This window comes from Trachypithecus francoisi, unplaced genomic scaffold (genome assembly GCF_009764315.1).
Source record: "Trachypithecus francoisi isolate TF-2019V2 unplaced genomic scaffold, Tfra_2.0 Lachesis_group0, whole genome shotgun sequence".
Taxonomy (NCBI): domain Eukaryota; kingdom Metazoa; phylum Chordata; class Mammalia; order Primates; family Cercopithecidae; genus Trachypithecus; species Trachypithecus francoisi.
In genome coordinates this window covers 67,494,467-67,509,077 of record NW_022681453.1, presented here as the reverse complement: position 1 = coordinate 67,509,077, position 14,611 = coordinate 67,494,467, and the positions used below count along the sequence as shown (strand labels likewise).

The following is a 14,611-nucleotide window of genomic DNA, read 5'->3' as shown; positions in this document are numbered from 1 at the left end:
TAAAATAACTTCTATCTTCCATCAGTTTCCCCCACATATTTACCTTCTCACTATTTGTTGCCCCTAAAAGCCCAGATACCTTTTCCTTTTTCTTGTCACTTCTCCACAATTTACTGTCCATTGTTAAAATGTTATATAAGACCCTAGGTTTAACAGTTTCTCAGGTCTTCAATCCTTTTCTATAAAGGCTTCCATGTACATAAAAATTAAAATATTAGCATCAAATAAAGTGCAAATGCCTTGTCTCCTGTTAATCTGTCTGTTAATGTAATCAGCAGGTCCCAACTGCAGAACCCAAGAAAGTAGAGGAAAAGTCTTTTTCTTCCCCTACAGGATTAACCATTATTATTGAATAATGAAGTAATTAATAGAGGTACTTTCAAACCTATAAAGTAAAATGCAAATGTAAATTGTTACCAGTTATATGATAAAATAAATTCAAAAATACTTGTAGATACCCAAAATTAGGAAATATTACAACATTTACTACTCTGAATGCTTTATTGTGACAACCAAATGAACAAAAATACATGAGAGCGCTTATATGTTAAAGCTGTATACAACTATACGATTTGAACAAACTATCATTGCAACAACTATGACTAGAGAGAATCATAATTTTTCTTCAAAAATGAATCCAATACTGTGGGAAAGAAAACAGGTAAGAGGTTCAAAAACACAAATGAAGAATCCTTTTTTTTTCTTAATAAAAATAAAACTGGCACAATGCTGGAATATCTTTACCACCCCCGATAAAGAGAAGGTACAGATTATCCTTCCCAACTGCCAAACTGAGAATCAAAATAGGATAAAGTAAAGGGATTATAAACTCGATGATCACTGGCTATTTATCCCAGAAATGATTACAAAGATAGGCACCATTAAAAAAACAAAACAGCCAGGCACAGTGGCTCACACCTGTAATCCCAGCACTTTGGGAGGCTGAGGTAGGTGGATCACGAGATCAAGAGATCAAGACCAGCCTGGCCAACATGGTGAAACCCCGCCCCTACTAAAAATATAAAAATTAGCTGGGCGTGGTGGCACGCGCCTGTACTCCCAGTTACTCGGGAGGCTGAGGCAGAAGAATCGCTTGAACCCGGGAGGCAGAGGTTGCAGTGAGCCGAGATCGCACCACTATACTCCAGTCTGATGAGAGAGAGAGACTCCATCTCAAAAAAAAAAAAAAGAAAAGAAAAAGCTAGATGTCAGCAAGATGGTAGTTTAGGAGATTTTACTGCCCCCTCCCCAGAAGCTTCAACTAGCTTCTATCTGCAGACAAGAATACCCTTGTGAAAACCCCAAAACTGCCAGGCCCAGTAGCTTATTCCTGTAATCCCAGCATTTTGGGAGGCTGAGGAGGGTGGATCACCTAGGTCAGGAGTTCGAGACCAGCCTAACCAACATGGCGAAACCCCATCTCTACTAAAAATACAAAATTAGCCAGGCGTGATGGCCCATTCCTGTAATCTCAGCTACTTGGAATGCTGAGGCAGGAGAATCGCTTGAGCCCTTGAGGTAGAGATTGCAATGAGCCAAGATTGCACCACTGCACTCCAGCCTGGGCAACAAGAGTGAAACTTCACCTCAAAAACAAAAGGCGGGGGGGCCAGGCGTGGTGGCTCATGCCTATAATCCCAGCACTATGGGAGGCCAAGGTGGGCGGATCACCTGAGGTCAGCAGTTCAAGACCAGCCTAACCAACATGGTGAAACCCCACCTCTACTAAAAATACAAAATTAGCCAGGCATGATGGCACATTCCTATAATCTCAGCTACTTGAGAGGCTGAGGCAATAGAATCGCTTGAACCCAGGAGGTGGAGATCGCAGTGAACCGAGATTGCACCATTGCACTGCAGCCTGGGCAACAAGAGCAAAATTCCGTGTCTAAAAAAAAAACAAACAACAATAACCAAAAAAAAAAAAAAACCCAAACCTTGGGAAAAAGTCTGAAACTTATGCATGGACCACAAAACCGAATAAAAATTGCAAGATCTAGTAAGAGAAACTATCTCACTTTGACCTCATCATCCCTTCCACTCCCCTAAGTCAGCATAGTACCACATAGAAAGGAATCCCCAGAGCTCATAGCTTCTGCATTGGGAAAAGAGAACCAGAGAACATATAGCTTCCCTAGCATTTCAAGAGGTTTCCCAAGAAGCCAACTCTAGTCTCACCTCACAGAGAACACGCTGGGTAACAGCACGGCTAGATCACCTGGGGTCAGGCAGAAGCAAAGCAAGGAGGCAGAGCTCATGGCAACCAGCATGCAGATCTTGGTGGTAGCTCTGTGTACCTGCCAGTGGTGGTGCAAATCAGAGGTACCAGCTAACAGTGTAGCCCATCACAAAGCCAAACTGATCACTTCCAGATGTGGTAGGAAATTCTACCTGGCTTGAATCTTTAGATGGCCAGCCTCCAGGCCCAGCGTCAAACCTCATGAGGGCCCTGCCCAGGAAGGGAGATGACCATCACAGTGCATTTTGGAAAGGAGCAGGGGCTAGTTCTGCCAAACCTGGGGTTTTAAACAGTGCTCAGCTCAGCCTCAAGGACCTGCCCCAGGTGGAAGATGCCTATCATAGTGTATTTTTGCAAAGTGCAGGGACTAGTTCTGCCATGGGTGGAAGTTTAAACAGCCCTCAGTTCAGTCTCAAAGCCCATTCCAAGTCCCCACTTAGGCAGGGAGGCAAACCTCAGATATGCATTTATTTTATTTTATTTTTAGAGGCGGGATCTCTGTTGCTCACATTGGAGTGCAGTGACATGATCATAACTCACTGAAGCCTCAAACTCCTGGGCTCAAGTGATCCTCCCATCTCAGCCTCCCAAGTCACTGGGATACAGGCATGAGCCACCATGCTCAATCATGCATTTCCACTGAGCATAGCAGCTGGTCCACTGGTCCAGAATAGCAACTCCACCTAACCTCAGGGCCCAGCCTGCAATACTGTCCAAGTGCAGATCTCAAAGAGGGGTACCACCTGGCCAAGGAACACACTCTGGGGCCCAGCCAAGAGGTGACTGCAGTGCCAAATGAGCAACTCTGCCTGATTGTAGAGCTCAGCTAGTGGGTTCACCTGACAGCAGAACCCAGCCAGCAGTGCCACCCAAACTCAGAGCAAAGGCAGCAGCCCAACTATCTAGAGAAGCCAAAAGCAAGCTTTGCCTGCTCAGGGCTGCTATCAGTTGGCCTATTCAGAATCAAAGGCTAGACAACTGAAGTTCTATCCCTGTCAAAGAACACCTATAAAAGCCAAAGAGACAGCTGTCTCCTCAAATGCGCAGATACCAACACAAGAACACAGATTACAAAGAACCAGGAAGCCAAGATACCTTCAAAAGAAACTAACAAAGTTCCAACAATGAACCCTAAAGAAATGAAGATCTGTGAAATGAGAAAGAATCCAGAATAATTCTCCTAAGAAAGTCCAACGAACTACAAAGATATATGGATAAAAAATCAAATAAAATTTGGAAAACAATATACAAACAAAACAAGAATTTTGACAAAGAAATAGAAACAATAAAAAAGAAAGAGAAATCTTAGAGATGAAGAATACAATGATTGAACTGAAAAATGCAATCAAAGCTTTAGCAGCAGGCTTAATCAAGCAGAAGAGAGAGAGATTAGGGAGTTGGAGGGATGAGAAGATGGTCAAAGAGTACAACGTTTCAGTTAGACAGGAAGAATAAATGATAAGTATTTGGGGGTGATATGTTAATTGGCTTAATTCCATCATTTTGCATTGTATACAGATAGCATCACTCTGTGCCTCATAAATATATAGTTATAATTTGTCAATATCCAATTTTTTAAAATCACATGAATATAACACCTGGCTTTTGCAATGGCTACAAAACAGCTCAGCTTAAGAAAGAAAACAATCAACTAGCATTAGCAGCAAGATACACAAGCCACTTTGGCCTATTTAAAGGTCTTTTGGGGCTTTGATTCTTCAACAAAACAAACTGTGCTTTTTCTGAATGGGCAAGGTTTATGAAATGTCCAGATGAACATCAGCATATATGTACAGGTTCCTGCAACCACCTGTCTGGGGAGGACTCATCCACATCACAAGAGGGAAGGTGAAATTATTTAGAATCAAATAATTTATTACTGACTGCTGAACCTGCAAATTGCTATTTTGGCACAAAGCACTATCTTCCTACGCTGGAAGATTCTAAGTCGTCTATGGAATGACTGAAGTGTCATCTAAATAAAACACCATGTGCTGTCCAGGAATATCACTTATAAAATGCACAGAATTTCCAATGATGCTACACAATACAAAAAGCATGACCAAGTATTTAAATCTCCATAGTGAATATAAAACACTATATTCCTATATTCTTGATTAGCTTGAAGTTATGAGCAAGTCATATGACATCCTGAAATACAATGATACACAAGGTCAAAAGCTTGGAAGTCTTTAAGACCTCAGAAATGAACTTATTACGTATATTTTAGTTCTGTTTGAATGTTATCTGATTTAAGGCTTGATAATTAGCCCAGGGCACTAACCTTCCAATTGTTCTTTCCCATAATATATATAAGCTAAGAACATAACAAGGCAAATAAGAACTCATCTTATTTCTTATTTCTCCTTATCTTCTACATTAACTAAGAGACCCTCTGTCCCTGAGAGACGATTATCTGTGTAAAATGGACTTATACTCCATTCCCCAGAGGTCTGAGTCCACTGAGAATTGAGGATGGGCAGAGGTAGGCAAATAGGAATGGGAAGGAAGAATCTCACTCTCTTCCCCCAACTCTTTCTAAGCATATACATATAATCTGCATATTTTGTAGGTAAAGTAAGAGAAACACAGGATAAACTTCTCTGATGTCAGCTGTAGGAAAAATCCAACAAATTGGAAGTTGTTGTTGTTGTTTTTTAATCATCAAAATTTTCAGGGCTTAAAAGAAAGGCAGACCAATGCCCTTCAGGGATTGTAAATGAGTCATTTATTATTGGGGCTGAGACTGAAAGCTGTTCCAATAGCCATTCACGTCTTCTTAAGTATTAGTTGAGCACATGGCCACCCAAGCTAAAGATTATATTTCCCAGCCTCTCTTGGGGAATATAACCATGTGAAAGTTGGGAAATGTAGCCATGTGAAAGTTCTGGCCCACTGTATGTGAAGAGAAATACTATGTGCAACTTCTGAGCAGTGGCTTCTTTGCTTCCTTCTCTCCCCTTCCTGATGGCTGAAATGCAGATGTGATGAGAGAGACTGGACTCTTATACCGAGGATAGAAACTATATTGCCGAAAATGTTAAAACAAAATAGAAGACTAAGTCCCCGACACACTACAGCCGTCATATAAGGCCTAAATTACAGTTACATCAATTACAGAATACAATTTTACTGTTATATGAGAAAGAAATTAATGTCTATCTTGTTAAACACCTGTTGTATTGGTTTTTGTTATAGCAGTGAATTTATATTCTAACTAATCCAGTTACCGATAAATTATGGTCAATTTTTGCTATTTGTGGTAGTCATGTTCTATAAACTTGCCATGAACAGAGAATACTGAACCCTTGCTGCCAAGGAAAATAGATGATTAGGTTCCTGCAAGCCTCTAGTAAAAACATTTTCATCACTTAATCAATACAAAACCTTGTTTTATGCATGTTTCTGTTTAAAGACATCTTATTTAATGTATACAGTTGTTTACATTGAGCTCCAGTAAACAGCATTGTAATTCATGCCTAGAGAAAACTGATCACATATTTTCTCCATAAGGCACATCACAGCCTTAATGCACTAGGGAACATTAGATAGCATTTCAGTACTTTGCTTGTGGGTCATGTGAAACAGCAAAATCACCAACTAAAAGCACAAAAATATGAAAAACGTGGCACTAACTAGCCCATTAAAAAGAAGCTTGCTCACAGTATAAGAGCTGAAACAAGAACGCGGAGCTTTGGCTTGTTCAACCGCAGCAGGGAAAGTGTGCTTGGAAAGATTCAAATTTTTTGCAGATCTGCATATGTCTGCCAAAGCCCCAGAGGTATTATTTCAGGATTCTGAATAAATTCTGTTAAGGTGGAAAATTCAAATATGGAATCCATGAATCATGAGAACTGACATATTTGGGGACTTCATGTGACAAGTCAGTTTATTCTAAAAGTTACTTCTTCAGTGTACTACCTAGCTTCCTCTGCCTAGAATATCCATTTCCTATCCACTTTCCGTATTCTGGATTTCCTGATTTCTCTTCAGTAGCCACAGAACTGTTTGCCTGTTTTGTTTTGTTTTGTTTTGTTTTGACATATCTAATAAAATATTGGAATCAATTATGTCCTAGAGTAGAAAGATAACAATTATGTCCTAGAGTGGAAAGTGGCAGGGAATGTTCCTCCCAAGGTTCTTCAATGTTAGATGGCTGATAATGATTTAGTTACACATATAACGATACAGCACATTAGAAATAAAGTGTGCTGCCATTTTGACATTTAATTCAAACAAACCTCTTCCTCACTGCTTAAGACAAAACTTTTGTTTGGATTGCTGGTAAAAAAAAAAAAAAAAAAATCATAACTTGCTGGTACAAGGTAAGAAAATGAAAAGGTGTTTTTTCAGAGCCAGCACCGATTTCAAGAAAAAAGATGGGATGTCAAGTTCCTATTCCCGAAGTGTGAAGGTGCATCCCAGCATCCTTGTCTGATTTCTGAGACCAGTCACCTAAGTTGAACTAACATCTGTGAAAATTAATTAGTGCTAAAGAGTAGACTATACTTAGAAATTAAAAATCATATTCCAGCTAAGTAATAATAAGCCATCTTGATTTACATAATACTAAATCATTTTATGGTATACAATACAAAAGAAAACCTTAATTCAACATTTGTAGAAAATCAGCAGTTAATGATATATATATATGAAAATTATAACTCTTACTCACTATAAATATTAAGTGAATCCAAAATGATGACATGAGTGCACTGGATAATAAAGAAATACAGCATGATGAAAAACAGGTTGCCAGGCACTAGTCAAATTTCAAGTAGACACTGTCCTTCAGCAATGCTGCTACAATTAAATTCAAACTCACTTACCTACTGTGTCCACTCCTTTCCTGCCAGCACGACCAGCCATCTGCTTATAAGTAAGAATATCTAAAGGTCGACCACCAAAAATAGGGGTTCGAATAATCACACGACGTGCAGGTAAATTCACCCCAGAAGAAAGAGTAGAAGTCGCCGCCAAGACCCGAATGAGACCTTGACGAAAGGCTCCTTCAATAATATCCCTCTCCTCTAAAGTAAGACCTAAAAAAAGGAGGTTTTTATATATTTATTGATATATAATGAAAATATTATACGTGACCACTTACAAATGGATTTGAGTCTGCATCAAGCCTCTAAAGATTTTTGAAACTATTGTTATGACTGTTGACAAAGGAGTCATCACAGTCTACCTCTTTAACAGTATAATCTGGCCAGGCGCAATGGCTCATGCCTGTAATCCCAGGACTTTGGGAGGCTAAGGCAGGTGGATTGCCTGAGGTCAGGAGTTCGAGACCAGCCTGGCCAACATGGTGAAACCCCACCTGTACTAAAAATACAAAAATTAGCTGTGTATGGTCGTGGGCACCTGTAATCCCAGCTAGTCAGGAGGCTGAGGCAGGAGAATCACTTGAACCTGGGAGGCAGAGTTTGCAATGAGCCGAGATCACATCACTGCACTCCAGCCTGGGCAAGAGAGCGAGACTCAGTCTCACAAAACAACAACAATAACAAAAAAAGAGTAGAATCTGCTGCCCCTAGTATACCTCTATCTTATTTTCCAGACCAGGGGTCCACAAACTTTTCCTGTTCCTGTGGAATAGCAGGTCTCTGCTGTAACTATTCAACCCTGCCACTGTGACGTGAAAGCAGCAACAGAACAAATGGGCATGACTGTGTTCCAATAAAACTTTATTTACAAAAACAGATGGTAGGCTAGACTTGACCAGCAGACTATAACTTGCTAATCACTGTTCTAGATAATGAACTCCTTGTGGATAGTGATATGCCTTATTCATCAAGATATCTTCAGGGCCTGTGCATCACATCGGTCAGATATACTTCCGACATTAAATACATGATGAATAAAAACATGAGTAAATGAAAAACAGCGTATAGAATATATACTTATCTGGCTCATTTTCAATTTTATTAAAAAATTTAAAGGTCTGGGGTTCTAATTTTAAAATTAAGTGGTGGGTACACAGGTGTTCACTTTTTTAGTATGCATCATAAATTACATACAATGTAAATTTTGTGTGTGTATATATAGTAGTTTCCCCCATCTGTGGTATTGCTTTCCACAGTTTTAGTTACCCAAAGTCAAAAATATAAAGAGGAAAATTCCAGAAATAAGCAATTCATAAGTTTTAAATTGCATGCCCTACCACCCAGGACATGAATTATCCCTTTATTCAGTGTATCCATGCTATATACACTACCTGCACTATATAATGTCACTATATAGGAAAGAACATAGTATATAGAGGATTTGGTACTACCTGTGGTTTCAGGCATCCACTGAGGATCTTGGAACATAGTCTCCACAAAGAAGGACTACTATATACCATATATATAAATATATATACCCCCTCACACACACGCATTTCAAATACATTTAAAAGTTTTAACATGCTATGAAAAAACATCATATATGTGAGGCTGGTACTATGCATGGGTTCAGATATCTACTGGGGGTCTTGGAACATAGCTTCAGTGAACAAGGGGAGACTACTATCTACAAATAAGTAAACTGAAACATGTTTGTTTTACTCTTGTTCAATCTATCACACAATTTTGCTTAGTCGCCCAGGGTGGAGTACAGTGGCACGATCTCGGCTCACTGTAACCTCCACCTCCTGGGTTCAAGCAATTCTGCCGGCCTCAGCCTCCCAAGAAGCTGGAATTACAGGTGCGTGCCACAACGCCCGGCTGATTTTTGTATTTTTAGTAGGGACAGGGTTTTGCCATGTTGGCCAGGCTGGTCTTGAACTCCTGACCTCAGGTGATCCACTTGCTTTGGCCTCCCAAAGTGCTGGGATTACAGGAGTGAGCCACTACGCCCAGCCCACACAATTTCTTAAAAAGAAATCTAAGGATAACAAGTGTGTTTAACAAGAAATAAATATACACAAATATAAAAGTTAAGACAGTATGAGGAATTTTGGAGGTTTCTTAATAACAGATTATAAATATGAAATACCTGCATGATGAAATGCTACACCCCATGGTACAGTTTTCTGTAATACAGAGTCCAGTCCTGAAGGCAAACGTCTTAACTGATCCATCACTTCCAGGAGTTCTTTTTGTTCTAGAATTACTGGTGGGCATTCAGAAGGTTTCACTAATCCTGTCACAAGAAAATTATCAACACCATTTGCTTCTAGCTCCCGCTCCTTTAAGTGGTATCTGTCTAAATCATAATAGAACTAAATAGCAGGAGAATGGTTCTGAAACTGCTGCATACTATAATCCCCTGGAAATCTTTTAAGAATACTGATGCCTGGTTCTTAATCCTGGACATTGTTATATAATTGGTGTGGGGTGTGACCTGGACATGAAGAATTTTTAAATCTCCCCAGGCAATTCCAATGTGCGCCAAAGTTTAGGAAACTGTATAAGGGTAAGACCCACAGGAGAGGATCAAAGGAACCTGCTGGGGAAGTAGAGTATTACAGATACTGATTACCACTCAAAGCCCCAAAATCAAAACGCTTGCTCAAGGTGTGTACCACCAACCAGTAGTTGGGGTATCAGAGGGTTTCACCAATCCTGTCAAGAAAAAGCCTACTTCGCGTCAAATTATTCTTGCCTCTTTGGCATTAATCTGGTAGTTAATTACATACCACTCTCTGTTTTTTTGTCTTCTCCCCCAGTAAGAGCTTAATTTTTTTTGAGACAGGATCTCACTCTGTCACCCAGGCTGGAGTACAGTGGCACAATCACTGCTCACGGCAGCCTCAACCTCCTGGGCTCAAGCAATCCTCCCACCTCAGTCTCCTGGTTAGTTAGGACCAGACACACGTGCCACTATGCCCAGCTAGTATTTTTTTTGTCACTTGTAGAGATAAGGTCTCCTTATGTTGCCCAGGCAGGTCTCAAACTCTTGGGCTTAAGCAATTCTCCCACCTTGGCCTCCAAAGTGCTGAGATTACAGGCATGAGCCACCACCCAGTCTTAACTTTCTTATATGCAGTAAAAGTTTTACATACTTATATGATGTCTTTAAAAATTGTCCAGACTTTCGGATTTTTGAACTTGCAAAACTTTTCATAAAAGGTAATTATATGGCTGGGCATGGTGGCTGACACCTGTAACCCCAGAACTTTGGGAGGCCAAAGTGGGCAGATCACTTGAATCCAGGAGTTTGAAACCAGCCTGGGAAATGTGGCAAAATCCCATCTCTAAAAAAAAACACAAAAAAAATTAGCCAGGCATGGTGGCATGCACCTATAGACCCAGCTACTTGGGAGGCTAAAGTGGGAGGATCACTTGAGCCCATGAGGTAGAGATTACAGTGAGCTGAGATCATGCCACTGCATTCCATCCTGGACAACACAGCAAGATCCTGTCTCAAAAAAAAAAAAAAAGAAAAGAAAAGAAATAAATGTATGTTCTAGAATTATTATGTGTCAGTTGAAAATAATCAAATATATATATACTTAAATATATATCTTATATTTCATACATTTTTAAATTTTTAGGTAAACTTTACTTAAAATTTTAAGAATTCACAGAAAGTTGCCAATGTTTTATTTTGCTGAGGGCAATTAATTTTTTAAAACCTTATCTATCAATATTTTTATTTCAAAAAAGACATTTAACATTAAAAAATGACTAGGAATAATTTCAGAATGTAAACTGCAGCTTTATAAATAATATACTGCCTTGTCTTTATTTTTCTGATAAAAATCTCATCATAGACTCCAGTCCAAGCACTAGCATTTGGGAACTACTGCTGCAAACCAAGATGACAAAATCTCAAGAAAAGAAAATGATGATGATTCTGGTTATTAAGGATTATAAATGGCCATGGTAAAATGTAAGGAAATAAGCTAACCTGGTATAGAAAGTACCAATAAAGGGGAAACTGGAAGAGATAATACACTGTTAGACAACAGCCTAGCCAATATAAACTTCAAGCAAAGTTTACTTGTTAGAGCTAGGCTTGAGATTTCCATCACTTATCTTCATGATGCCACTAGTATAATTAATTAATAAAATATCTAATATTCTGTGACTAGAACTGGTCCCTGTCTTCCTTGTATTTGTCTTGGACTCCAAAGCACCACAGACTAGTAAAAATAGTGAGGCAACAGTAAAAATATATACTAATGATTATAGCCATTAGTATATACTAGATCACCATTTGGCAACAAAAAAGGAACAAACTGATAAATTAACAACCTGGGTGAACATCAACCACACCAGGCTGAGTGAAAGAAGCTAGATACAAAAGACACATACATACTGTATGACTTCATTTACGTGAAATTTTTAGAAAAGCACAAGTAATCTAAAGTGACAGCAAGCAGAAATCAACAGTTGCCTAAGTCTGGGATAGAGGGAAGAGACAGCAAAAGAAAAAAGAATATTTTAGGGTAATGAAAATGTTCTAGATGTTGAATATAGTATGGTTAAACAGATGTATACATTTGTTAAAATTTATCATATATATAAAAAATTGGTACATTTTCTTATAATACCTCAAAGCTGATTTTAAAATAGATTTGTATATACATGCATGTGTGTGTATATATGTGTATAAATACACACACACACACACACACACACACACACAAGTTGACTGTTAAACAACACAGGAGTTAGAAACAAAGAAACCCCCAGTCAAAAATCTGCACACAACTGGACTTCTCCAAAATTTAACTACTGATAGGCGGTGGCTCACACCTGTAATCCCAGCACTTTGGGAGGCCGAGGCAGGCGGATCACAAGGTCAGGAGATAGAGACCATCCTGGCTAACACGGTGAAACCCCTCTCTACTAAAAATACAAAAAATTAGCCAGGTGTGGCGGTGGGCGCCTGTAGTTCCAGCTACTCGGGAGGCTGAGGCAGGAGAATGGCCTGAACCCGGGAGGCGGAGCTTGCAGTGAGCCGAGATGGCGCCACTGCAGGCCAGCCTGGGCCACAGAGCGAGACTCCGTCTCAGAAAAAGCAACAACAAAAAAAGAAAACAAGAAAGAGAAAATACATTTACTATTCAGTAATAAATCATCATAAAGGTCTTTATCTTCATCATCTTTACCTTGAGTAGGCTGAAGAAGGAGAAAGAGGAGACGGGTTCATCTTGCTGTCTCGGGGTGGCAGAGGCAGAAGTGGTGGCAGTAGAGGCAGGCCCACTTGGTGTAACTTTGCGTAAATACATTGTAATTTCTGCCTGTTTTTGCTTTTTTATTATCTAAAAATTTTTATATACGGTACCAATCCTTTCGCCATTTGCTGTCGTTTCAGTGCCTATATCATAGGAGGGTCCATGCCATAAAAAAAGTCAGAAGCAGTCTTGAATAATGGGAATCCTTCTGCCAAACTGTCTAATGTCAACTTGTTTTCTGGCACTGCTTCTTCTATGTCTTCTTACTCATCATCTGGCACTTGTTTGGAAGCACTCATTTTCTTCACGTCATCTTCTGTTAATTCCTCTGGTATGGTGTCTACTAGCTCTTGAATTTCTCCAAGATCCATATCTTGAAACCCTTTACCTCCACCATTTTTTTTTTTTTTTTGCCATTTTCACAATCTCTTTCATGATTTCATTCATTGGCTCTGTCATAAATCCTATGTGAAGTCATGTGCAATATGTGGACAGTTTTCTCCAGGAGGAATTTATCATTTTGGCCGTGCTGGCTTTCACAGCTTTCCCTATAACAACAATGGCATCTTCAATGAAATAATCCTTCAAGACTTTCACAATGTTCTATTGGGGTTCTCTTCCATAATGTTGACAGTCCTTTCCGTAGAGTACCGTGCATAATGAGCTTTAAACATCCTCATGACCCCTTGATCTAGAGACTAAATTAGAGATGCTGTGTTTGGGGGTAAGTAGATCACTTTGATGCCTTAACTGTTGAACTCAAGAGGTTCTGGATGGCCCGGGGCATTGTTTAATATCAAAAGAAAGTTAAAAGGCAGTCCCTTACTGGCAATGTATTTCCTGACTTCAGAGACAAAGCATCGATGAAACCAATCCAGAGAAAGGGTTCTCACTCTCCAGTCCTTCTTGTACAACCAAAAGACTGGCAACCAGTGTTTATCTATTCCCTCTAAGGCTTGGGGATTAGCTGTCTTATAGATATGCGTAGTCCTGATCATAAACCCAACTGCATTTGCACAAGAGTTAGCCTATCCCTTCCTGCTTTAAATCCTGGTGCTTTCTTCTCTTCCTTACTGATAAATGGGTTCTTTGTGGCTTTTCTTTTCCCCCCAGAATAGGGCACTTTCATCTGCATTAAAAATCTGTTCAGGCAGATATCCTTTCTCCTCAAAAATTTTCTTAATGGTATCTTGGAACTCATCTGCAGCCTCTTGGTCTTGCATCTCCTGTTATCTTGACACTTTTTCAAATTAATACAAATCACCAAAAAATTGTCCATTATGTATTGAAAAAAATCCACATATAAACCTCTAAAACGATCCAACCATCTTTTGCTGGCATTAAATTCTCCAGCTTTAGATCCCTTTGCTTTAAGTTGCCATATGGACTTCACTTTTTCTCAAATCATAGTAGTCTATAGGTATGCGTTTCTTTTTTTTGTGTGTGTGTGTGCACGTGCACGTGTGCATGCGTGTGTGTGTGCATCTGTGGCGACAGGGTCTCACTCTGCCACCCAGACTGAGCTGAGCACAATGGCATGATCATGGCTGACTGCACCCTTTACCTCCCAGGTTCAAACAATCCTCCCACCTCAGCCTCCCAAGTAGCTGGAACTACAGGCAAACACCACCACACCTGGCTACCTTTTTCTTTTCTTTTTTTTTTTGAGATGGAGTCTCGTTCTGTCGCCCAGGCTGGAGTGCACTGGCACAATCTCGGCTCACTGCAACCTCTTCCTCCCAGGTTCAAGCAATTCTCCTGCCTCAGCCTCCCAAGTGGCTGGGACTATAGGCGTGCACCACCACGCCTGGCTAATTTTTGTATTTTTTAGTAGAGACGGGGTTTCACTATGTTATCCAGGCTGGTCTCAAACTCCTGACCTCAGGTGATCTGCCCACTTCATCCTCCCAAAGTGCTGGGATTACAGGCGTGAACCACCGTGCCCGGCGTAACTTTTTAACTTTTGTAGAGCTAAGATCTCACTATGTAGCCCATGCTGGTCTTGAACTCCTGGACACAAGTGATCCTCCTGCCTTGGCCTTCCAAAGTGCTGGGATTATCGACGTAAGCCACCTCACCCAGCAGGTGTGCCTTTCATATAGTGATCCTGCAGCCACATAAAACTGCATTTTCAAAATCAGATGACAAAGTATTTCACAAAATGTGCAAAGCTGCAGCAATAGCTTCATAAATTTCCTTCTTTTTTTACAGTAGTACTTGAGCTCAATTCATTTGTCTTAAAATAATAAATGCATCTGCAG

At 39.9% G+C, this 14,611-nt stretch overlaps 1 protein-coding gene across 2 annotated transcripts in view; it reads right to left on the bottom strand.

The window, feature by feature from the left end:
• The window catches only part of POLQ (DNA polymerase theta), a 109,636-nt gene that overhangs the window by 75,329 nt on the left and 19,696 nt on the right, over positions 1 to 14,611 (bottom strand). For both annotated transcript variants that reach the window (XM_033211084.1, XM_033211085.1), the window contains 2 exons: positions 9,221 to 9,367; positions 7,069 to 7,281 (listed from right to left, as the gene is read on the bottom strand). In XM_033211084.1, the coding sequence (XP_033066975.1) occupies positions 7,069 to 7,281; positions 9,221 to 9,367 (360 nt within the window). The remainder of the gene's footprint in view (positions 1 to 7,068; positions 7,282 to 9,220; positions 9,368 to 14,611) is intronic.